This window comes from Arvicola amphibius, chromosome 6, assembly GCF_903992535.2.
Source record: "Arvicola amphibius chromosome 6, mArvAmp1.2, whole genome shotgun sequence".
NCBI lineage: Eukaryota > Metazoa > Chordata > Mammalia > Rodentia > Cricetidae > Arvicola > Arvicola amphibius.
The window spans coordinates 157,524,260-157,548,817 of NC_052052.2; the positions used below are offsets into that span (position 1 = coordinate 157,524,260).

Below are 24,558 nucleotides of genomic sequence, written 5' to 3' on the forward strand. Positions count from 1 at the left end.
TGGAAATCCGCACCCCGCAATGGCTAGGGTTGGCCAGTGCTCCAGACCCTTGGGGACAAGAGTGAAGGTCACAGAGCCTTAATTTCCTGGGAATTAAAATGAAGCTATAAATACTTTCTTCATGGAACTGTCAACAAGGTAAGATGAGGAAACATGGGACTGTGTTGCTTTCTGGGCTGTCTTGCCAGTGGTTGAATCCAGGACTTCGTGCTTGCATTGCCTGGTTCCTGAGCCATAACCCAGCTGAGCGCGCTGTTGGCTAATGCGGTTTCTGTTCATGGCTTTTTCTTAGCTGACATTTCTGTTGTCTCTTTAGCTCCGTATTCTTTGTTTTCATAAACTGAGGGAGAAAGATGGGAAAGCTCAGCCACTGGGTGTGTGTTGTCTTCCTGCCTACGACAACCCTTTTACTTGTGGTCACAGAATTCCTGGTCTTTGGGTCAATGATTGGTTGGCATGTGTTTTGCCCCCAGGGTGGGGGATGAGGTAGGGATGGAGATGGAGTGGGGATGGGGTGAGAATAGAGATGGGGTGGAGGTGGAAATTCTCGAAATTAAGGTTTTATTCCCCCCCGCTTTCTGATACTTAGCATCTCAGGCTTCTCTGTATATGAGGTTCCCTCTCTCCCATTGTAGGACCCCAAATGTCTCTATGTCCTGGGCAGCTGTCTCTTAAGGGGCAAAACGGTGGGTTCAGAAAAAGGCAGTTTTTAAAATCTCACGATGAATTGTCTAGCCTTTGACGACTGACAACCTAGAGTATGTGAACCACAAAGATGGCTGTCGGTATTTAGGGGCCACCTGGAGCCCGGTCTGCCCACCCAAAGCTTCCAAGAATGAAGAGGTGGATTCTTCTGATGGAAGAGAAGACCTGAAGATGAAGGAGGCAGCGCACTGGTACAGGATGGTGAACCCGTGCCGTGGACACTGGGAAAATTGCTCTAAGCATGTGTTGCACTTCCATGGGCAGCCTGTGGAGAAGCATGCAGTCGCTCACAGCCCCTTCTCTGCATTGCTGGCTGTGTCAGAGAGCCTGGCTAGCCTCATCAGGGGCTCTGGGTCTCCCTGCCCCCAGCAGAGTTTAAATAGTGTGGCGAGGCAGAGACGGACTCTGCTAAACCCATGTGTGCCTCCTCAGTGCAGCCCTGGGCTTGATCCTCCGCACCAAGACCTTGGCACCCATGGCCCTGCCTTATGAGTAGAAATAATGCCAAAGTATCAGCTACCTCTGCACAGTTAGCTGCTGGTGACCTAAACGGGGTACCAAGTGACGCGAGGCCTCGTTGCCAAGACAACTACGGCACCATCCAGCACTGTCAGAATGCATCATTGTGCTAGGAAACTCTTGAGGCAGATTTTCAGACTGAACATAAACCAGGAGAGTGATGTAGAACATTGAATGACAGTAAAGGAGCTGTATCCAGCGCAGTCATTAAGGCTGGGTGTGGTCTTTAATCAATAAGCTGGGAGGCAGAAGCAGGCAGATTTTGGAGTTCGGGGTCAGCCTGGTCTACACAGTGAGTTCAAAGCCAGCCCGGTGTACATCTCACAGAAAAGCTCTCTGAGGACAGCGTCACCATTGTCGTCCACCTGGCAGCTCACAAGTACACAGTGTTCAGAGCAGGGGACACATTTTCATGGTGCTCAAACTCAGGTGGCGGATGAGAGACACACGCTCCAGAATCTGAGCCTCGGGATGGAGTCCATGGGGTGGCTCTGATTGAGTGTCCTCTGTATGGAGACCCAGGACGTGCTTGTGAGCTGAAGCAGTTGACAGGCCTCCCCAGCTCTGCCTCTGCCTTAGAAAGGAGCAGCGGTCACGTCATTCTTGAGCTGTGTCCTGTGCTCTCCCTTCCTTGTGCTTGGTTTGTAACAGTGCCTTTGCACACAGTCAGGAGAAGGAAGACTCAGTCTTCCTTCCATAGTTTTCTTTCTTGTTTCTTGTGTCAGTGTTAACAGGAGTTTTCCATGACAACCCAGCAACATTGTTTGTCTCCTATTTTTCTGTTGTTTTAAGCTGATGTGGAATAACAAAAGTAGAGATTTACTTTTGTTTTGTTCTGTTTAGTTTTGGTTTTTTGTTGTTTATTTTTAATGTTCCTCTATTCCGGAGGCTGGAGACTTTTTATTAACCAAACCACACCTCACGTTCCTATCACTTTAAAGCCCCTGGTAGTGCCAGGGTGTGGGGTTTTGTCAAGTGCTTTGTACTGAGACACACACAGGGCGGGAGGAGAGGGAGAGGGAGAGAGAGAACGAACTTTAAACTCTACTGTTTTATTTCGTGGTAGTAAATTGAATGATACAGAGATGTCAGGTGTACCTTAAATGTTGCAACATGAAAGGGCCATGTTGCCAAAATTCTCCAAGTGTCTTCTCAGGCCCCTAGCGCCTATGGGAAGCAGATGGCACAGATCAAATGTGAAGTCTGCCAACAAGTGCAGCTCCCACAGGCCTGAGAGCTGGATCTCGTTTCTGCTTCCTACTCACAGGCTCACGGTCTTCTCTGTGTGTGGCAGGGTACAAGATGACCTTCCGTGTGTGTGTGTGTGTGTGTGTGTGTGCGCGCGCGCGCGCGCGTTCGGTGTGCTGCTCCACTCTTTCCTGGATCTCCTGTCCAGACTAATTCCAGAAGCTTGTGTGCTCGGGGTAAGAGTGGAAACTCCTTCCAGAGAGCCTCTGGGGACTTAGCTAGGCCTCCGGGTCATTGCTGCACCTACTTGGTCACTGTTCCTACCAGCAGCAAAAGTCCTCTTTTCAGCCGAGATCAGGCACTGTGTGTTGAAGAGAAAGGACTGGAGCTCTAACTAACTCCTGACCTCAGAACATTCGGAAGGGCATCACTGCCCAGTGGGAAGTCTAGGGAGAGAAGGTAGTGACTGTCTGAATCCAGTGCAAGCCCCACACGGCACCTAAAAGTCACTTAAATGAAATCCCCTGCTTATGGGGGAGCAGGAAAGAGGGGGTTCTGCCTTGATCACAGGAGTCGATTCACACACAGGTGAGGCTGCTGTGTTCTGTTGTACTAATGTTGGCCCTCTTTGTACACTCTGTCCTTGCTAGTGTGGTCACTGCAGCAACTGAGTTATGGCTCAGTGTGCTACCCCAGACAGAGTGAGATGTCTGCCAGTGTATGCTCTTGTGCATGGACATGGGTCAGTTTCAGGTGTGGATCCTCAGGAGTCACCTGTCCTCTCTCACTTGTTAGGCTAGGCTGGCCAGCCAGCCAGCCCCTGTCTCTGTCTTCTCAGTTGCTGGAATGACAGGCTCACCATTCCTTCCTTGTATTTGCAAAGCAAGAACTTCACAGACCCATCTTCCTAGCCTTTGTGTCTTTCCTCATACCAGGTCTAGTGTTTACTAACCTTTTACAGCAGCAGCTGAAGTAAGGTCTAATTCCCTTTATTAGAAGAATAATGTTCATTTTATAGTCCTTTGGGAGCGGGGCTCAGTGAGAGGAAAGAAGAGCAACAGAACAAAAGGTGCTGACAGTTTGTGTGGCACACACCACAGCCGACAGGTCTCTGGTCTCAGAAGAGAGAGGAGGTCAGTGTGCACCATTGCTCCGTAAACAGTTCTTAGCTGGCAGTGCCATCAGCCCATAGCTGCCCTGCAAAGGCTGCCCCTCTCACCAGCAGCGAACCCTCTTTAAAGCCAAGTAAATCTAATTTAAGGACACAAATTGAAAAAGCAGGATTGTTTATTACAGTGTAGACTTATTAACTTAAAAAAGCCCCAAGCCTTCGTCTTTCTGTTTACAGATATAAAATGAAACTCCAAATGAGGTTTGATGGGCTTCCCAGATCATGTTCCTTGGACAGATTTTTTTTCCCTTTAGCAGTAAATTTCAAAATCAAAAGGACTGAGAAAAAAGGGGCTTCCTGTCATAAATAGGATGGGTGGTATTCTTCAAAGCATTTTATAGCTTCCAACTGTGCATTATAATTTCAAAGTCAATGAAAGCATTCTCTGCTGCAGAAGTGCTGTCCATTCAAGCAGGCCTCAAGCAGGCACTGTGCATGCAGACCAGTGGGGTGGGGGGTGGCCGAATGGCTCCAGGCTCCTGACTTTCTAAGCATGTACAAAGGTGATGTGAGGATTTAAATTGCTGTAACTGTCAGTAAACATAGCAGGAGGGATGCCGGCATGTTGCCCTTGGTTGAAAAGAGAATGAGGCTAGATATCAGCTGCTTCCAGGAGAGATCACTGGATATGGGGCTCCCTGTGGGGGGTGTCAGGGTCCGTGTGCTGTATCTGAAGCATACTTCAAGAATAGAAACAATCTTCTAGGTGGCGCTGCTTTAAGACTGCAGACATCTGAAGAGCAGGTTTCCTCTGTGTTATTTCCAAATGAAGAGCCTTTCCGCCCAGAGGGACCTTTTGGTTCACAGGAACCTTGTTCATAGGACGGAATTGCCACACAGCTAGGGCTGGTGTGAGACCAGGTGAGTGCTTTGTAAAACTGCTTTGGGCAGGTCCCAGTAATTCAGACCCAGAGAGTGCTGTGAGCATCATCTCCCAAGGCTGCTTCTCTTCCATCCAGTGGTCGCTCACGGCCAGGGCTAGTTGGTCTGGAGCTGTGTGGTCTCACCTCTCCCTTTTCTGTCCTGGCGCCCACCCTGTTCAGAGCCATCCCTGTCACTACTATGCTGGGATGAGGACAGCCGCCCCACCCCGTGTAGATCCTACCCTGTCACTCGAGCACCCATTCCCTTGTGCTACCTTCTCCCAAAGTCTCACGGATTCAAAAATCGACTTTTGTAGTGCAGAGAAGGCCACTGTACTGAGCTGACACACTTACTATAGAGGGGTCACCTGCAGTGTCTAGAGTCTCCCAGGCGTGGTCCCCACCTCCCTAAAGTCCACTCTCTTCTGATCCTCACTTTAGGGAGGTAGATTTGCCCAATTCCTCACAAAACAGCAGGCCACAAATTTATTTAGTATGTTATCAACTAGTTTTAAAGCTATAATAAAAAAAATTCAGCGTGTTGCATGTAGTGAGGGAACTGTTGAAAAGTAACACTTGTCTGTGTGTGCACACGTTTGCACATGCATAAGTGTGCCTGCTGGAACCCTTCTGTGCTGCCCCTCCCCCATACCTACATACTGAGCTGCCTCTACTGTGTTTGGACTAGATGAGCCGTGGACCTGAACCAAGGCCTATAGATGCTTTTAGACCATGGCTGAATGTGGGCCCCAGTCTCTCAGACCTGATGCCTCAGTCCACCCTGGCTGTCCCACGGTAAGACATTATCCGACAGGTTTAGTTGTCTGGCCTCAGATGCAGTTCTGATAGGAAGGCTATTCGAGACCTATCCTCCATGTACCCATCCTCCCTTCTGCACCCAACCCAACAGTGTATGAAGTATTGCGTACCCCAGGACCCTGTGTTGGTAGAGACTTGTGGAGTCCATTTCCAGTGGCCTGGGGCTCACCTCTTGCGTTCTGAGCAGTACATCCTGGAAATAAGTTTTTCTAAGATTTTTCTTTTTGGGGTGTGGCATTTATTTGTTTGGTTTTGAGATGAAGTCCTGCTGTGTAGCCCTGGCTGGCCTGGAACACTATGTAGTGGCCCTGGCTGGCCTTGAATTTACAGAGGTCTGCCTGCCTCCTCCTCGTGAGTACAGGAACTAAAGGCGTGCACCACACCTCACGAACGTTATTTGTTTGTTGTCCTGAAGTGTGCGCACCGATGTGTCACACAAGAGTCAACCTGATAACAGCTGGGAAGACTCCAGTGGCCCAGCCTTTCTGTCTGTCATTTGTGTACTAGGCCACCTGTTCATAGGCCACGGGAGCCCCATCAGCCTGGGGGGGCAGTGAAGGGCCGGCCAGGCTATAGCTATTCCCCCGTCTCTACACCTCACTCGGGATTGTCTGCTGTCTGTATTTTCAGCTCAGAAGGGAAGAGAGAACATGCTCTTGGTCGTCGTGTATCCAACTGGACGCAGGCACCAGCCACTCGGCTGCACCCCCAGGAACTCTCCCTTAGCCTCTCCATCTAGGTCTGGCCCGACCATGTGGATGCTGTTGCAGACTTAGGTGTTTGCTAACTCCACACTTGCCAGGGATTCCTAGCAAAACCTTGGGAGCGCCCTGAATTTTAGTCACTAACATTAGGCATTTCGTTTCAGATGAACCTCTCTGCCAACACAAATAATTCCAGGCCAAACCAGACCAAATAAAAGTTGTCCATTTCTAATGCAGTGCTCCCAGGTGGCCCCAGGAAGGCTTGGAGAGGGGAAGAGAGGAAAGGGGAGACAATGTGTTCATTCTCTGGGGGGCAGTTTAAGTAGCCTGTGAGAATGGTCTAGACCCTCCCTGGGGAGGGGTCACCATTTGGCGGGCTTTCTTGAAGGTGGAGTTTGGACTAAGGCAACTTTCAGGGGAGGGGGCTTATGCCAAGACTGGGGTGAAGCCCTAGCCAAACAATCTGGACTTTTGGTATAAAGGGGTGCCAGGGAGCTGAGGTGATGCTTTCGACCAAACAACTAATTAAATCATTACATTTTCAACTCCACTAACAGTTGAAGTGCACTAAAGCATAAATAGTTAAGTAGTTTTCCAAGCATGGTGGCTCACACCTGTAACCCCAGAACTTGGGAGGCAACTTTGAGCTACGTTGGAAATTCTAGATCAACCTGGGCTATAGATCAAACAAATGTCTCAGAAAACCAAAGGAAAGTCAAGGGTGCAGTTAGATCATTTGGATACACATAAACACAAGAAATGCTAAGACTAAAAGTACAGAATTGAAAAACTATAGGAAAGGAAAAAATCAATAAAATCAACTATAACCATTCAAAACTGCAAACAGACCACCATGCAAGAGTCAGGATGACTCTGCCCGGAAGACTTTGTTTAGTCAGAGCTGTCCCCCGACACTCTGAACACAGACAGACTAGGCGGGGACAGCCAGTGACAGGAAAAGATAAAGCTTTGCTGCACAGACTGGGAAAGATGGAGGCCATCTTCCCTTGTTTTCTGGCACTGATGCCCCGCACACATCTTGTGAGCCCAGCAGTGACTGTTGGCGGGAGTGAACCATGGAGACCTCTTTAACGGTGTCTTTCAGAAAACAGACATGCCTGTTGCTTGAGCAGAGCAGTGCCCACAGAGCAGGAGACCACACACACCTGGGTTTCCATGGCTTCGTGGGCTATCTTCTGTCTCCACTATTGCAGGCACCATCCCTTGTGGGGGGCATCCAGTTCAGTTCTGGTGTGGCGGGACACTCAGAAGCTGTTACTCAGGACCGGGAGTCTTTCTTTACTCATGAAAACAAGTCCAGACAGTCTCATGCTCTGTTTTTTTTTTTTTTTTTTTTTTTGGTTTTTCAAGACAGGGTTTCTCTGCAGCTTTAGAGCCTGTCCTGGAGCTAGCTCTTGTAGACCAGGCTGGTCTCGAATTCACAGAGATCTGCCTGCCTCTGCCTCCCAAGTGCTGGGATTAAAGGCGTGCACCACCACTGCTCGGCTCTGATTTTTTTTTTTTTTTTTTAAATCAGGGCATGCTATGCTGTTGTGTTAGATTGGGTAAGAAAAACCAGAACAGAGGCAGCGTCTGCACAGAAATTTTAGGAACAGTCCTAGCATGGAGAGGGGCAACTTCTGGGTTCTGGTAACGGCCTTAGTTTTTCCTCCCATCCCCCACACCCAACCACATGCTGGACTTTCCTTAGTGCCTCCTGGGGTCTGGGTGCCAGTCACTGTCATGGGTGTATGCAGTGTGCCCCCTTCCCACAGCTCTCCACCAATTAGTTCCTTAACAATGAGAAGGAATATGCAAATGAGACCAAGCTGCTCCTGAGAGCTGTGTCTCCCTGTTAGTGTCTGCCGCCTCCGAAGGGCACTAAGGCCTGTGATCTGGGAGACAGCAACCCAGCTTTCCACGGTGTGCACTTTCCAACATTGCCAGGGTGACAGGTGTCACCTTGTCCCGGGAGGGGATTAATTGTGGGTGCTCGCAAGTTTGGAGGAGAAAACTAAGATGTTCTTTGTTGCCCGGAGAACTGGATAGAAAGAAAACTGAAAGCCCTCGCGTGAGTGGAGACTGGGGTGGGCGGGCTGGGGCGGTTCTCAGCCTTGCAGCATCTCTGTGGTGTCTTTTAAACATCCTGTCTTTGAAATACTGAAGTGCATGTAGCCCTTACTGATGAAAAGACTGTTTTGTCCTGCTCTGTGCGGGGTGGGGGAGACAGTCTGTCCTTCCTGGATGCCGTGTGAGCCTTCAGGGTTCAGAAGCTTGGCTCTCTTATTCGTCACGACAATAAACCATTTCTGACTGTAAGTGGAGTGGAAACGCTGACTCCATGCTTTGAAAGCAGCCTCTGTGGCATGGCCTTCTGAACCGTCACATCCCCCAGCCAGGCTGCAGCCTCCTGCCTACACCCAGAGGAAATGGGCCCTGCTGTATGTTGTTACTTCTCTGTGTGTAACTAAGATGTGTCTCAGTGGGTAGGGAGTGCTCACCAAGCCCTGGGTTTGATCCCCGGCACTGCATAAATTAGAATGGCTGCTTACACTTGTAATCCTGTCACCTGGAAAGTGAAGGCAGGAAGTGAAGTTCAAGGTCATAGATCATCCTCGGCTGTGCATCAAAGTTGAGGTCAGGTTGGGCTACTTGAAACCCTGTCTCAAAAGGGGTGGGGACAAGCTACATGGTGGATCCTTTTTGGTCTGGATTCTTGTTTCCCCTACCCTCACAACTGATCCTGTACGTAGACCCCTGCTAATAGACTCCCACCCCCCATCTGCCAACCGTGATCAGAGATACCCTCACTACATACATGCACTATAGACTGCCCATCAGAGGAATAGAACCTCCCCTTCCTCTGAGGGACCCCTCTCCATTTATCTTTCTTCAGAGTTCCCACCATGCTGCTGTCCGTCTCTGGCATTAATAACACTTAGTGAATCCCTTACCCAAATAGTAGTGAGCCCTGTGTTCCCACCAGCCTCAGTCTTGACCCCGCCCAAAGCCTCCATTCACACCGTACAAGTTTTACACTGACAGAAGTCACAGTGGCAGGCCTGCAAGTCAGCCAGGTCCCCACAGGATATGTCGGACCTGAGAGACCAGAGTGCCCACTGTTCCGAGTGGGTACAGGTATCTTGCTGCCCTGCAGTTGAGAAAAGTGATTCTTTCCCTGGCCTGAGCAACTGCCAGAGCGGTAGGTCCCTAAGCCAGTGACTGTCATACCAGGTCTCCTGGCTTTTGCTCATTTTTCAAAACTCACCAACAAAGGCTTTTTACTGCTGGGGTGGGTATGGTTAGACCACTGGAAATTACCTTGAGTTGGGAGGAAAAGCAGAGGTTCAGACAGCCCCAGGGACTGCCAACCTCAAGGCTCTGCACATTTGCTTCTAGGGTCAGCTCTGGACCAGATGCCCATATCCTGGTGGTGCCCCTGGCAGGACTATGGGAGAGCTAATTCTTCATGGCTTCCTAGGGGCTCCCCAACACTCCCATCCCCGTGCGTTGTTAATTTCTGGAAATCTGCTTATCCAGGTTAGGGGAAGACTCTGGGCTGGAATTCACAGAGTGATGTGATTTGCAGGGGCTGAGCCAAGATGCTGGCGTTGCTTCCATTTATTGCTGCTGCCAATGGATCGCTGCAGAGCGGTTCCGCTTTCAAAGGCGGTGAAGACAAGGGCAACTGGAGGCTGATACTGACGCAGTGATGTAGCATTCACTGATTGGCTGACTGCTCACTTGGGTGTAGCTCAAGACAGCTTGCAAGTAACAGTTGTCACTTTGGAGTCTGAGAGCCAAATAGGCAGAAGCTCCTGGTTTAAAGTGGTGGTGGTGGTGGTGATGATGGTGGTGGTGGTGGTGATGGCGGTGATGGTGATGATGATGGTGGTGATGGTGGTGATGATGGTGATAATGTGGTGCTGCCACTCAGCAAGATGGCCCTGCAAGGCCCTTGTCCCTGGTGGCTTTACTGCTGACTCACAGGCAAGCGGGTGCCTATTGAATTTGTAAGAGGTCAGGCAGAGGGTCCTGGCAAGTTCCTGCAGGCAAACCTTCAGGACAGTCTTTGAAAAGAGCATGCATTTCTGCTAGGTGTGCACCATGCGTTTGGGAGCCACCAGGTCAAGAGCCGTCTGCTTGAGCATCTCTAAACCTCAGCAGAGGTCCCCTGATGCTGTATGCATTTGGAGTTGGCATCTTCCTACATACTGTGTTTTCATTGTTAAAGCTGGCAACACCACGAGTGTAGACCTGGCACGTGACTCCTGTTTGCATTTGCCCGCTAACTTCACACAGGTGTGTGTGCTACAGTGAAGCTGTTGTCTGAACTCTGTGCGCTTTCCACTCGTGGTGACTGGCGGTCCTTGTGCTTAGGAGTGCCAGCCCTCTCCTGTAGGAAGACATGAAGTGCAGATGTCCAGGCAGCCACACTGTAGAAGTCCCCGCGCTTCAGTGAAATTGCAGTTCAGAGACCGTTTATCCCGAGGCCCTCCTAGGCAAGGAACGTTGCTCACCAGGTTTCCTGTCTTCCTTCCCAAGGTTCGCCATCGATGGTGTGAACTGGTCATCAAGCACAAGTACACAAGAGCGTACGAACAGGTGGCAAGGTTCCTGCAGGAGGATCAGGTGGGTGTGACTCTCCAAGAGCTGGAAATCGGCTGCCTTCACTAGTCCTGGGTTCTCACATCCCTGAGAGAATACCTGAGTTTCAAAAACTTGAAGGGCTAGTTAGCACGGGATGGCTCACGAGCAGTCATGAGTGATCCCCTCTCTGTCCTCTAGTAGAGAGTGCTGTGTCACAGACGCTCCCGCCCTCTGTCCTTGCTGTGATGGAGCGCGGTGTTTGGTTAGCCTTGCTCTAAAACTTCAGTCTAAGGCCACTGCTTACCAACACCATGGGTCCATCCGGTTTGTAGAGTCTGACTACAGTTACGGTGTGTGCAAGTCATCTGGGACACCCTGAGATCACCTGTTGGGAAGCCAAGCCAGGCCCAGCCTCCCCAGGAAACAGTCTCCTGCCTTGAATGCCAGGCTCTGTGTGTGTGTGTGTGTGTGTGTGTGTGTGTCTGTCTGTCTGTCTGTCTGTCTCTCTGTCTGTCTGTGCCTGTGTGTGTTTGCTGTCCATAACCTCATCTGTCACCTCTTTGATCTGTAGCACATTTTGGGGTCATCACTCAGGGCACCTCCTCTGACATTTTGTACCTCATGACGTGTCCCCACATGACATCCCCCATGTACCACATATTCTCTCCCAACCCCAGCCTGCACCCTGACTAGCCTATTGCAAACTGTGGGCTGGTGGGTTGGACAGTGGGTGTGGGGTGGACAAAAGGACTTTTGACAGCAGTGAGGGCTGCTTGTTCCATAAGAAAGGGATGTGATTTTCTTACAACAGAAATGTCCCATTTTCACAGTGGTGTAAGAGGTGTTTGAGGGGAGGCTGGAGGATGGCCCAGCAGTAAAGAGCACACTGGCTGCTCTTCCAAAGGACCCAGGTTCAATTCCCTGCACCCACATGGCAGTTCACAGCTCTCTGTAACTCCAGTTCCAGGGGATCTGGCACACACACACACACACACACACACACACACACACACGAGCCCAGAGCAGCTCAATGCACAAGAGCCATGCTGTCCACCACACAGGGACCTCCATGCCTCAGTCTAGCAGGAAGCACTCTGGAAGCCACTGCTGAGTTTTTATCTTAGTTGCCTTTGAAGTCCTTTGAATGTAAAGCAGAATGTAGCCCCTGGGAAACTCCACAGAAGAAGAAAGCAGGCAGAACTCTTGGTCTTGCAGAACATAATTGACTGTTTTTAATGTTGGCAAAGCGCAAATTCAAGCCTTTGTAGCATGGCTTTCAAAGCAGAAGAGCGAGTGTCTGATGTTTGGGGACCTGGTAGTGAGAAGTGGCCTGGCTGGGCCAAACCAGCAACATCTGCCCTTCTTGCACTGCTCAGGGCCGTGTGGTCTCTGTGGCCTGGTAGGTGATGGGCTTGTTGAACAAGTTCATGCTGGCTACCCTTTGGGATGCACTGCCCTCACAGATACAGGGTTTTCCATAGTGACCATTTGTGGAGCTCTGTCTTCTGCCCAGAGTGTTCCTGAACTCAGTCTCAGAGTGACAGAATCAAAAAATTTCATGTTTTTATTGTTTTTTTTTGGTGGTGGTGGTGGTGGTGTGAGTGTGTTTTGGGGGGTATTGAGATAGGGTGTCATTGTGTTACACTGACTCACTTAGAACTCCTTCATAGACGAGGCTGGCCTTGAACTCACAGAGCTCTGCCTATTCTGCTTCCCAGTGCTAGGATTAAAGACCTGTGCTACTGTAGAGTTTTGATGGGGACAAAGAGGAGACAGAGTAGAAACTGCAGACTGCAGTTGGTCAGCTGATGCAGTTTCTCTTCTCTCGTTTTGTGTTTTTAGACCAGCTTATATAAGGCGAATACAAACATGCCCCCACAAACATGTTCAGCTTCTTTACCCTTTTCCATTCTTTTCTGGTGTCCATGCCCTGCAGGCCATGGGTGTATACCTCTATGGGGAGCTAATGGTGGGCGAGGATGCCAGGCAGCAGCAGCTTGCCCACAGGTGCTTTGAGCTGGTGAAGGAACACATGGACAGAGCCTCAGCCCAGGTGGTGTCTGAAATGCTGTTTTGAAGAGGTAATTCTCTTTTTCCTTTCCTCTCCCAACCATCCAAGTCAGTTTGTAAGCACGTGATGAGCCACGACCACCACAGAAATCCTAGTAAGGGCCTTGGGGACAGGAAGGCTCAGGATCCCTGGAACGACCTCATGTATCTTCTGGAACTGTGAATGTGAAACAGAGGCGCCCTCCTGAAAGCGTAACGGCCCCTCCAGCACAGGGTTCTGTACCACAGTGCTCTGCTCCAAGCTTCTGCATGCAGGCGTCTCCTAGGCTTAGTAAACCTGAGACTCCTTTGCCTCTGACCCCCTGTGAAGTAGGAAGCAAGAGTATTCCTGCCCGCTCCCCAGCTCAGTGGCATTTGTGTGATGTGGGCAGCAGGTGTCCCCCCACCCCATGACTTGCGTTTCCATCTCCTGCTGGAGCAGCGTTTGCTCCAGCTCCTGAGGTCTTGGCTGTGCGACTTGCCTCCTCCGTAGCCACAAAGCACGATGTTCTGTGAGCAGAAGTGTGGGTCTGTATGTGTCTCTCACATTCTACCATTTCTGCATCTTCTCGAAGTTTCCTCATGGCAGTACATGATGTAATGTCTACTTTTGTATATTTTTTAAATTTTGCATCAGATCTCAATCATTGTTTATGTTACTTGTTCTCTGTGATTTCTAAGTAATGACTATTTAGAATTGTGTTGCTAGTCTTAACCCATTGTTGGACATTTCATTTACATTCTCACATTTTGCTTTTACAAAGTCCACTTCTGTGTAGTGTGTTTGAGTATTCTGCTTATCTGAACGGACTATAAGTATGAAGGGGAAACAGTTTCCTGAAGCATGACCATGTTCTTGTAGAAGTGGGGGGGCATCATAGTCAGTTTTGGAGATAGTGGGGTGCAGTGAGTAACTGTGCAGCCCACTGAGCCTGCGCACCACAAGCTGTGAAGGTGGCTGTGTGATGGGTTGGGGCGTTTCCCTGGAAACCTTTACCCACAGGAAGAGTTGTGCATATGGTGGTGTGAAAATCGCCATGAGGCCACTGTCCTGCTCCACATTCTCTTGGCCTCGTTCTTGGAGAGCCACAGAGTCACACGGTGGTTCTCATGTCTCTTCCTTGTGATTTTTTTCTGGGCCCCCAAGCAGGCAGAGGAGTTGTCAGCAGTCCTCAGCTCCCTTGTGAACTCTCTCTGCTGTCCCCAGTCCCTCCAGCTGGATGCTTGGCCACAGTGCTGGAGACCATGGATGGGTGTGGAAGGGGAAGAGCTGTTCCCTGCAGACCACACCTGTCAGAGAGACGCTGCCTCACCTGGAAGGCCCAGCGTCTCCCAGGCCATTCAGAATCTGCAGCTTGAGAGCAGTCTGTGTCCCCAGAATTTAACGGCTCCTTGCTCAGAGTGAGGATGGTCACACAGCTGATAAGATGTGTCCTTTGTCGCCTGTTCCCCAAGGCTCCTCTATACAGTCAGTCACCTAGCAGGCTGAGCAGCAGCAGCTGCACCAGCATGCTGGGCTCCAAGGCAGTGAGGAGGACGCCGCCCAGTGCCGTGGATGGAGTGGTGGGGCGCTGCCCTCAGCTGCTCTGGCTGCTTGGGTTCCTGGCATGCTGATTTGTGACTTGAGATTAAAATCACATTGCCAGGGATTACCACGCAACCATGACCTTGGCTGCTTCTGCAGAACCGTGGCTACTTTCTCTCTGCAGTTCGGAGACCAGAGGCCTCTTGTGGCTCTTTGGAAACAAAAGAAACCAACAACCTTCGAAGACCTCAGCAGCCCTTTAATTATGGCCGGCGATGACCTCTCTAACAAGGTGCAGAGCTTAGCTGATTGGTGAACAGTGATTGGTTTCCGCTTTGTTCACAGTGGCTAAGTTCTGCACCTGAAGAGAAGGTGAGATGGGGACACTTAAGGTGCAGCCAAGAGAGGCCACAGCTGGTGGTCAGCTTGTGTGGACCCAGATTCCAGAGGAGAGACCAGCCTGACCCAAGGGTGCTGTCAAGAGCGAAAGCAGTGTGTTGACCTCCCTTAAGTGTGTCTACAGAAAACTCAGATCCACTGAGTAGCTCACTGTAATGTCAGATACCTTAGCAGTCGCAGAAAATTAAACCCAGGTGCATCACAAAGTTGAATCAAACGTGTCTCGGCCAGTGCCACGCGTGAGGGAGGGTTCTGTTGTTCTGCTGGACGTGGTGAACTCTGTCTTGTATTTGCAGTCCAGGTCTCCATGTCTCCACAGCCGCTGGCAGGATGATGCTGAGGCACACCAGGAGGCACTGCCCAGCCGTCATTGGACCCGCCCTCCGGTGCCTACTGAGCTGATATCAGTTCTCATTTCACACACTGGCTCAGTTCAGCAGGAACAGGAGTCGAGCCCTTGAGCAAAAAGCCTACCCATCTGTAGGTGCCTGAGGCGGGCCTCCCTCGGAGAAGAAGAAGGGCCTGAGTCCCAGACCCGGAGAGCAGTGGTACCCCTCTGTATGTGCTCCTGGGGTGGGGATCCAAGGAGCGCAGAACTGGCTCTGGGAAGTCAAGCGTTTGCCCTGTGGTTCAAGCACCCTGTTCAGAGGGCTAAGTTGAGCCCTCTGAAGCAGTGAGAATACAGCATGGTCGGAGGGGCTCTTTCTGTAGCCACCTTGTCACGTTGCTCTCTGGGCTTCACAGCCCTGCGTGGCCCACGGTGTGGCTGTGCACCCTAGGTCTAGGATTGTGAAGTGTGGCTCCACTCACGCCCCTGTCCTCCCACGAAAACTCCCTCTCAAGTGGAGGGCATAGGTGGGGGGAACTCCTGTCAGGAATGACCGAGGTGACTGGATAATAAAGTTTATTGCTGTTTTCTTCGCAGGACAGATCACAGTGAGACTCTTTCCTATGCCTCTTCCTAGCCCCGGTGGGGCCAGGACTGCACTGACCCTGGACATGAAAGGGAGGATCATGTGGCTGCTTAAAGCCATCAGCCGACAGCAGTGGTCACTCACTCGCATCTTGGGCTCCCGTGGCGTGTATATAAGGCACATATAAAGCCTCATAAACTGTTGCACCTGGCTGCTGCCTTTGTTCCCAGGCCTGGAAAGACTGAGCTGTGACTTGAAGTTGTTCAGAGAGTGAAGATCCCTCCCCTAGGCAGATGGAGAACTGGCTGCCTGCTTCCTGGGATTGCAAAAACTAGCTGCCATGGTCTGAGATGACAGCATCTTGTGACGCCTCCTGTGTCTGGTCCCCAGGGATTCCGCAGAGACCTTTTGATGTGTTCACTCAATAGAAACTTTCTGTTTTTGGAAAATACAGGAAAGCCTAAGATGTCTTAATAAAGTGTCGGATTTGCTGGTATTCCTGTTTGCTTCTGAATTTGATGCTGCTTAAAACCAGGAACGGGCATGCGTCAGGATAGGCACTTCCCACATATTCTAACCCTTCCCTGCCTCCAGGTGCGGTTAATTCTGAGAAAGCTGAAAGTAAAAGGAACTGATGTGGTGTGGGACTCAACTCTTCCGCATGTGCGTCTCGGGCAGTCTGGCACTGTGGGAGTCTCCCGTGAGACCATATTTTCTTTCCTTTGAATATTAGCATGGCGAACAAGCTCTTAGAAGTTTCCAGTTCCTGTCCAAAGAAAGATGCTTGAGACTGCCATGGGTGCAGTCACATGTGCCCGGACAAGGCTGAGCCATGTGAGAAGGAACCGGAAGGAGAGTTTCTGCTGCCTGTCTGGGTTCTGCATTCAGGCCTGCTGGGGCAGGAGGCTCCAGGACACACTGAGAGAAGTTTTGGCAAAGAACCCTTGGTCTTTGAGAGCCTGGGTCATACCGATGGCTGCATTGTGCCTTGTGATGGCAGAAGAATCAAAATATGTTCAATCCAACGTGATAGTGCACTGCTTTCTGTGATGACCTGAAATAAGAGGCCGAGTCTGTGGCTGCCTGGCTCTCAGACGCACTTTGGGCTGGCTAGAGGAGGAATGAGGACCACACACCCATAAGGCCCTTCTGTCAGAACCTCAACATGCAACATTCTCTATGTCCAGTGAACTAGGGATGACCAGCCAAGTACTGGTTTGGTCTGGTTTTGTTCTTTGACTTCCTTAGCAACCACTAAAACAAAGCAGAGGTGGAATTTTTTTTGGGGGGGGGGGGGCGAGTGCCCTTGTCTCTGTGGGTCACTGAGCCCCGTGTCTTGCTTTGACTGCTTGGGTTCTTGCCAATGGCTTCAGGTCAGTGGAAGCCTCACTGGAACTGGATGCCTGTGTCACAAATTCAGTGGAGGATCTGTGGTAGAGCTGTCCTTTGCCATCTCCAGCCAGACACAGAACAGCCCTATCCCCCAAAGTAGGCAGCAGCTCCTGCCCCGCATAGCAGAGGCTTGGAAGGCTTCCCTCACTTGGCCGAGACTCCTGGATTTGAGAAGGGTGCATTCTTACTTGAGTCACCTGACCTCGCAGTACCCAGAGCAGTGGGTGCATCCTTAACCTCTGTCAATAGGATGTAGACCAGGGTTTGAGTGGAGAAGAATGGCCAGGGTGCTTGATACCTCCACAGAGGCGCCTCATCCAAGAAAGAGCTCTCCCTACTGCATATGGTCCAGTTTGAATGAATAGTGGGGAAGATGTGGACAGTCACCCTGGGCGCCTGCTGCTGAAATCAGATGTGGGGCAGAGTGAAATCACAGGTAAGACGTGGACTAGATCGCTGGGTCTGTGTTTGCTGTGTGCCACGGTGTGTAGCACCACGGTGTGAGCTCTTGGTCTTCAGAGCGAAGCATTTGATGCCCTGCCCCACCACTCAGCTATAGGGGCTTGGAATCGTCCCTCCCACCGCGCAGATGTGAGCTTGAGCCTGTGCTGCAAAGCTTGGAAGCCTGGGCTTGAGTCTGCCTCTTAGGTATGGAAAGGACAGAGACTGTGCTTGATGGCCAGGCATGCTTGTTGCCAGCACAAATTCCAAGCCATTTTCCAGCCACTCCTGGAGGAACTCAGGGTTTCCCCCTTGTACCTCACGCTTGAAACATCAGTCCTAAGAAGTCACATAGATTCCTGGTGACGATGCCAGCTTCTCACTCTTAGGCCAAGGGTAAGACATAGCCTAACAGTAGCAAACCACCATGCCAATAGGCTGATGCCAGCAGTAGGCAGAGGGGCTGTGATCCGAGGATCCTTGTGAGCTCACTCCCAAGAGGTGGGTGGGGATAGCACGAACACTAGTCTCTTCTGCCTGTCACCAGCCACTTTGATTACCAAACAGATACCCATCACTAGAGAACAACAGACCAAAGCTGTGCCAGCCTGTCCTTACAGAGACCACTCCTGACCTGGCTGCCTGTCCCTCCAGTAGCTAGGCAGCCTAACGGTCACACCATCTCTTCTCCAGATGAGTGCCTTAAACCCATGTCGTCTGCAGAGACTTCCAGCGTGGACTAAGACAGGCCTCAGTAAATCGTGGCCAGTGCTGAGGTTCTGCCTGGCTCAAGTAGCCAGGTCTTCAGGAAGACGGCACATCTGGACCCTCTGATGTTGACCCCTGGACCATGGTTCTCTGCGTGGGGAGAAAGCAGCAGTGTGCTGTCCCTCTATCCTGAAGCTGGCTTAGAAAGGCAGCCGTCTGTCCTCACCACACCCTGATTGGTGGAAGAGAAGTGAACCCCAGGAAGGGTTGGGCTCACTGGCTGGTAGCCCCCCACCCATAGTGGCTCCCACTACCCTGTCTGTGGGGCTTTGGGCCACAGCCATGGGAAAGGAACTGGGAATTCTGACAGGACTCAGACAGAAAGGGAAGGGAGGAGGGTTGAGAAAGTCTCAGAAAGGGCTCTCTGGGTTCTCTCAGCTGCTCCTGTAGAATTAGAGGATTTTAAAGCATTTATTCTTAATGGAATTTGCATCAAAAGAATGAAATAATTATATCCTAACAAGTCATCCTTGCTCGTGGTAAGGAAAAATGGCATGGGATGCCCCTGGGGCAGAAACCAACAGATGTTCCTAAACTTAAGCCATCCTTTTAAAATGAAGAGAAGGCTCTGCAGGATCCATTCCAGGCCAGTGCCACGCTCCTTACCAGCTTCTCTCCTAACCATGGTTCAGCAGGACATGGCCACACAAGCCTGGTGGACAGCCACAGCGCTGCTGTGGTGTGCACATAGGGACCCTGTCCTCCACAGTACTGCCTTTGTCGCGCCATCTCTCCAAAGCAGCCAGCCTAGCTCTTGCCCAGTGAGCAACAGAAAGCGTGCTCAGGAGCTTGGGATCTGAAGACCTGAAGGACTCCTGTGCAGGCTCCATGCTCCAGTTCAGCTCACCACCAGGTGGGTTGTGGACGGGGCCAGCCAGTGGAGGAGCACAGTGTGCCACAGCCATGCCTCCCAAGCAGACCTGGGTGCTGGGCTTGTGGCCTTGGCTGGCCTACTCCCTGGGTGGTTGGGCTGCCATGCCTATTCCCAAGGTACAGGGATGCTGCCCACTGGGGCTTAGCACTGGTTTCAAAATCTTGGTTGTTAGCCCCTTAGAACACTCCCTCCCTGGGACATTTCTGTCTTAGCCACCAAATTCAAAAGAACCATTAAGATGGTATCGGCCCTCAAATGGAGAGAGCCCCTGGAATAGCCTAGCCACATCACAGCCCTGAGGCTCCCAGGGCTGGGGGCTGTGAGCTGCCTCATTCTCCCAGGGAAGGCTGCAGAGAGTAGTCTCAGTGAGGGCTGTGAAGTCAAGGCAGCCATAGTGAAACTGGCCCCCTAGCTGGTCTGTGGGGTTTATGAGGTGGGAGGGGGAGCAGCCCTGCTATTCAGGGCAAGGTTTTATAGCCCCTCCCACCCACTGGTGCTGTCTGTGAGATTGACGGACTAATGAGGCTGCTCTCTTCCAGCCCAGTGACCAGACAGTATGAAAAGGAAGGTGACCATGTGCAAGCTGGGGAAGTTCCGCAGGACAGGGTGGGCTGCCAAGAACCTTGCCCCTTGGCACTGGTGTGCGTTCAGCATCCCTTGGCTGGGATGCTGTGGTCCCACATGGGATGCTTTGGAGGTTGAGCCAGATGGGAGTGTCCATGCCCTGTTTTCAAGGATGCCCAGAAGACAAAAGCTCGAGTACACAGTCACCAGAATGTGTCCTCAGCAGCTGATGATGGCCCCTGAAGCCTGGCTGGCATGTGGAGATACATGGCCCTTCTGTAGACAGCTCTTACTATCAAACCTGCTTATTTCAGTGCCATGAGATAAAATAGACTTGGGTTAAATTCTGAGCTCCAAGGACTGAACAGGAATGGGTACCAGATCTCTTCCCGCCTGTCCTGGTCCACTTAGTGTCTCCTGTCTATGTAGTAACCTTCCCTAGCCACTGCCAGAATGGAGGATCAGGGAGGCTAGGGGACCCCTAACAGAGACTGTCTGTTTCAAGGCATTCCAGGAAGGCTGTCCACCAGGGAGGTGACAGGCCAGGTCACGTGGCTTATTGTGGCTGTGTGGCCCAGTGGGTGTGTGCCCTGTGGGTTCTGATTTCTTTTTTCCTCCTCCTCCTCCTCTTTTTGGTTTTTCAAGATAGGGTTTTTCTGTGTAGCCCTGGCTGTCCTGGAATTACCTCTGTATAATAGGCTTGCACTCACAGAGATCCGCCTGCCTCTGCTGGGATTACAGGTGAGCATCGCTACCACCTGTAGCCTCTGATTTCTGAAGTCATCTTTGTTATCATCTTGCCTTGTTGTCTAAGCCCTGTTGTGGTCTGATATACAGCAGTGCTGTGCCCGTGGGGTGGCAGTGGGGATGTGCGGCAACCACTCCTAATTGTACCATTGAGGGTCCCAAGTTCCACACACTTCTTTTACCCTCCGGTAGGTCTTCCCTTGCTGCCCACTGTCTGGATGAGATAACTTGTGGGAGAAGTGTAGGCTTCTAAACCTGGTGGAGTTTCCATCTTTGAGAGGCTGGAAGGAGCAAAGCCACCTGGGACTACACAGCCTCACCTTGTTCCTGACCTCACACTTCAGTGCTGAAGTCTCTGGAGGCTCAGCAGCACGGCCCGCGAAGGATGGAGACAGCTGTGAGGTTTGCCCAGGGGTGGGAGGCTTTGGGAAGGTGAATGGGCAAGGATGGGCACACAGCAGATGGAGCCCAAGTCCTCAGGATGCGTGGCGGAACACATGGCTCCAGCTAGAGGCATGCTGGACTGCAAGGACTGGGAAAAAGCAGTAGAAGTGTCACCATGCTGACGAAGGCACAGGGAATGCAGATGTCACAGATGGCCTTTGGCCTGTTTTACTCAGCACTGTTTGACAAAACCCCTCCTAAATCAACCAAGAAGCTGTCTTTGTGTACAGGAGACCACAGCAGGAATTCTGCTTCCTTCCTCCTACTCCCTTTTCCTTCTTCCTCCTTCCTCCCATTTCTTTCTCCACAGATCAGACGTGCACACAAACAGAAACTCTGAAAACTGGACAGCTTCCTCTCTTTTTACCTCGTCTCTGCCTCAGCCAATCACTAAGAATGCCCATTCCTACGTTTACCCCCAACAGAGGCGTGTCCACCATGGTCCAGCAAGCACACAGACCAGCACCCTGCCTCGGAGCAGCGATGGTGCCCTTCACAAAGTCTGTGACACCCAAGTCTGTATAGAAGAAGGTGTCCCCAACACCTTCAGATCCTCCCACCCCTACTTCTCTGGAGTTGGGTCCACAGACATGCACCTGGACCCACAGTGCTGGATGCATCCCCTGCCTCCCCTCATACCTAAGCCATCCCTAGGCTACCTGCACGAGATGGTGGGGACTGGAAATGTTTGAATGCTGTGTTAAGTGGGAATGAGAAGGAAAAAAGTTTGAACAAGGTCAGTAAACACATTCTTTTAAGGCATTTCTATTGCAGTTAGTTGACTCCTTGGGTAAAGAATCCACGGACACAGTAGTTATACATCTGGATTATTTTCATGCAATAGGCACGTTTGGTTCACATATGCACTGTTGTCCTGGTCTCTGCTGTAACTGGGCAGAAAAGCTGTTTTCATCTGTCAGCCACATGCTAACCTGGGCGAGGTAATCGTGTAAACTCCTGGTGACAGAGCCAGGCCTTGGGTAGGCTTTCCTTCCTCAGCTCTGCTCACCTCACTTAGCAGGGCTTCCCCCAATGTTAGCTACACCCTAGAGCCCTGCTTCTGTGTGTGCAGAGGTACTAGCATCTGAGGGAACTCCAGTGTACTTGCTGTTGGAATCCAGGGCATGTGACATGGGAAAGGACCTGAAGACCTGTGTATTACAGGGAGGACAGACTATAATTTAGATTTTAGTGGTTTTATTGTGGTAAAATATTCACAGCATAGAATTCACTGCTTTGGTGTTTTGGCAGCAGACATCAGTGCTGGTGATACCACCATCTGTATTCTGAACTTTCTCTTACCAAACAGAATCTCATTTGTACTCTGATATAAGACTAACCTCATCCCCTGCTCTCCCAAGTCCCTGGTGGCACCACTAGACTATCATGAGCTTCTCTGTTCTAGGGATGGTTTGTGAATGCTACAATGTTCTTTAGCATCTGTCTAGCCGGTCTAGCTTAGCTAACATCTTCCATACTGGAATCTATGAGGTTTTCATTATTAAAAATTTTGTATTTATAATTATCCTGCACGTGTGTGTGATGTGGAGGTGAGGGTGGTGCACGTGAGATCAGAGGACAACTGAGTGGTCTCGGGTCTCCGACCTTTCTGTCGGCGCTGGGGTGGTGCTCACAATGCCAGGCGTGTAGTGCCTTCACCTGCTGAGCCATGTCAGAAGCCCCATCCATTCTGTAAGCGTGACTGACACTGTCCTTTGTGTGCGGTGCACACCGTATCACCCCGGTCCTCAGTGAGTGGACACCGGTGTACAGGTCCCACCCGAATGCTCACCTTACCTTCTTTGGGTAAGTGAACACAGGTGGGTTCTGGATGTGACTGTTACCGTACTGTTTCTAGGAGATGTGCACTCAAGTTTAGCATGTGGCCACTTGCAGTCAGCAAAGGCAGCGACTCCCTGCCTGTCAGAGCCTTTTTACTGACCTCCAGCACACCGTGGAGATATCACTGCACTCGCTTGCATTTTCTAACACAACAGTAAGTCCCTTTCCAGTGTTTAGAAAGCGTTTGTATTTTCCCATCATGTTCAGTGTTTTGTGCTTTCTTAGTCTCTTGGATTGGTGGTCATTTCTTACTGATTTGTCTAAGAAGTTTGAAATTTAGACAAGTGACTTTTTTGTGTTTTGAGGCAGGATTTCTCTGTGTAGCCCTGCCTGTCCTACAATTCACTCTGTAGACCAGGCTGGCCTCGAACCCAGAGACCTGCCTGCCTCTGCCTCCCGAGTGCTGGGGCCACCTCATCACCTGGCTGGAGCAGTGGTTTCTGGTCCTCTGTGGCACGTGCTTTTTCAGGTCATTGTTTGTAGTCAGGAGGCTTTCTTTTGTTTACGCGAACAGCCAGTTTTATCAGTCTGCTGTGGTTTTTGGTTTTCTGTTTTCTGTAGAGAGGACAACCAGGTGTGGCATCTGGAATGTCTGATGTATTGGTCCACAACACTGAGGGAGGGGTGTTTCTAGCACAGCCCTACAGCAAAATATAGCATCCACAGTACTGGTTACACCCTATTTGAGAAGAACTTCTTGCCAACATCCCTCTGTGCTGCTGGGCTGCTTCCTGGGTCTGGGAGAGCCATGGGGATCTCCCTAGCTATAGACCCTTCCTGTATTCTAGGCCACAATGTGGTATCAGCTCAGGACCTGCATTTCTGCCACAACGGAACGGGAACAAGGCCTTTGTCCTTAGAGCCTGAGCTAGAGCTGCACTGCAGGTCTGCAGTCGGCGGGGCAGGCACACGCTCTGCTGACTTTACACACACAGTTTCCTTTCCCACCCCTGTGGACTTCATGCTGTGTATGGACCACCAAGGACAGAGTGCCATTCCTTTCTACAGAAAGGTACAGTGTTTTCTGTATCACACCACACGGTTCCCACCCATATGCGTGGTGCAAAAGGTGTGTGCCCGAAAGGGTTAGAGGAGGGTGGAACAAATGAGGGCCTGGTTTTTAGATGCTTATTTTGTCTTAATGTTGGATTGTGGGCTGTGAATGGCTTCTGATGGCTAATGGCTCATAATGGTTTCATAAAACCAAGACTTCATGTTAAAGTTCGGCATCTAGCTAGGAGCAGCACTGTACTCTGGTTGGGAAGGGAGGGAAAGAAAGAGGGAAGCACACTCTTCATTCATTCCGCATGGTCCTCGGACTATGGCTGTCCTGGATTCTGTGGCACTAGGAGATACCTTGCCAACCATGCACCATCTGTGTCTCTGTAGTACAGACTTTTCTCGGCCCCTGGAGACCCGGCCTCCTCTATCCCTGGACTTCAGACCATTAGGAGGAAACAGGCTGAGAAGCTAACACCATTACAAGGAGCCGGCTGCCTGGAGCTCAGACAGGAGAGTCTTTTCTCGTCTGTGGTCAGATGTCCTGGTGTGCCATGTCAGGCGACTGAGCAACCAGGGAACTGACTCAAGATGCTTGGCACAGTTCACCCAGACTGGTCATGCCTGGGTGGGCTGAGTCATGGGGAAGCAGAGTGGATATCATCGACATGATCCCATCCTTCCTGACCGAGGAGGGACACGCATGTGTGAACACACAGGGAAGAAAACGGCTGTGCTGTGCTCTGTTCTTCCCATTCAGAACGGATAGTAACTCAGTAACTCTGTCTGAGGTGTGTGTGGTTATAATCAAGTTTGGCTCACACGGAACATGAAACCCAACTCTGAGGACACACACCTCTCTCTGCCTTCAGTCACCCTCCCTTCTCTGGAACAGAACCCCAGCTGGTCCTGAAGGCGAGTCACAACTGGTCTTTTCCAGGTCAGGCCTAAGGTTCATAAGACCCGAAGCTTTTACAGGTAGGAGTGGGAAGGTTTCTACTCTTTGGGAAACATTGACTATAAAATTAAGTACAAGTTTTT

At 50.9% G+C, this 24,558-nt stretch overlaps 1 protein-coding gene across 2 annotated transcripts in view; it reads left to right on the forward strand.

The window, feature by feature from the left end:
• The window catches only part of LOC119816103 (aminopeptidase O (putative)), a 264,083-nt gene extending 248,141 nt beyond the window's left edge, over positions 1 to 15,942 (forward strand). For both annotated transcript variants that reach the window (XM_038332406.1, XM_038332407.1), the window contains exons 15-17: positions 10,515 to 10,601; positions 12,496 to 12,640; positions 15,458 to 15,942. In XM_038332406.1, coding sequence (XP_038188334.1) covers positions 10,515 to 10,601; positions 12,496 to 12,636 — 228 coding nt within the window. In that variant the 3' untranslated portion in view covers positions 12,637 to 12,640; positions 15,458 to 15,942. The remainder of the gene's footprint in view (positions 1 to 10,514; positions 10,602 to 12,495; positions 12,641 to 15,457) is intronic.
• The last annotated feature ends 8,616 nt before the right edge of the window (positions 15,943 to 24,558 follow it).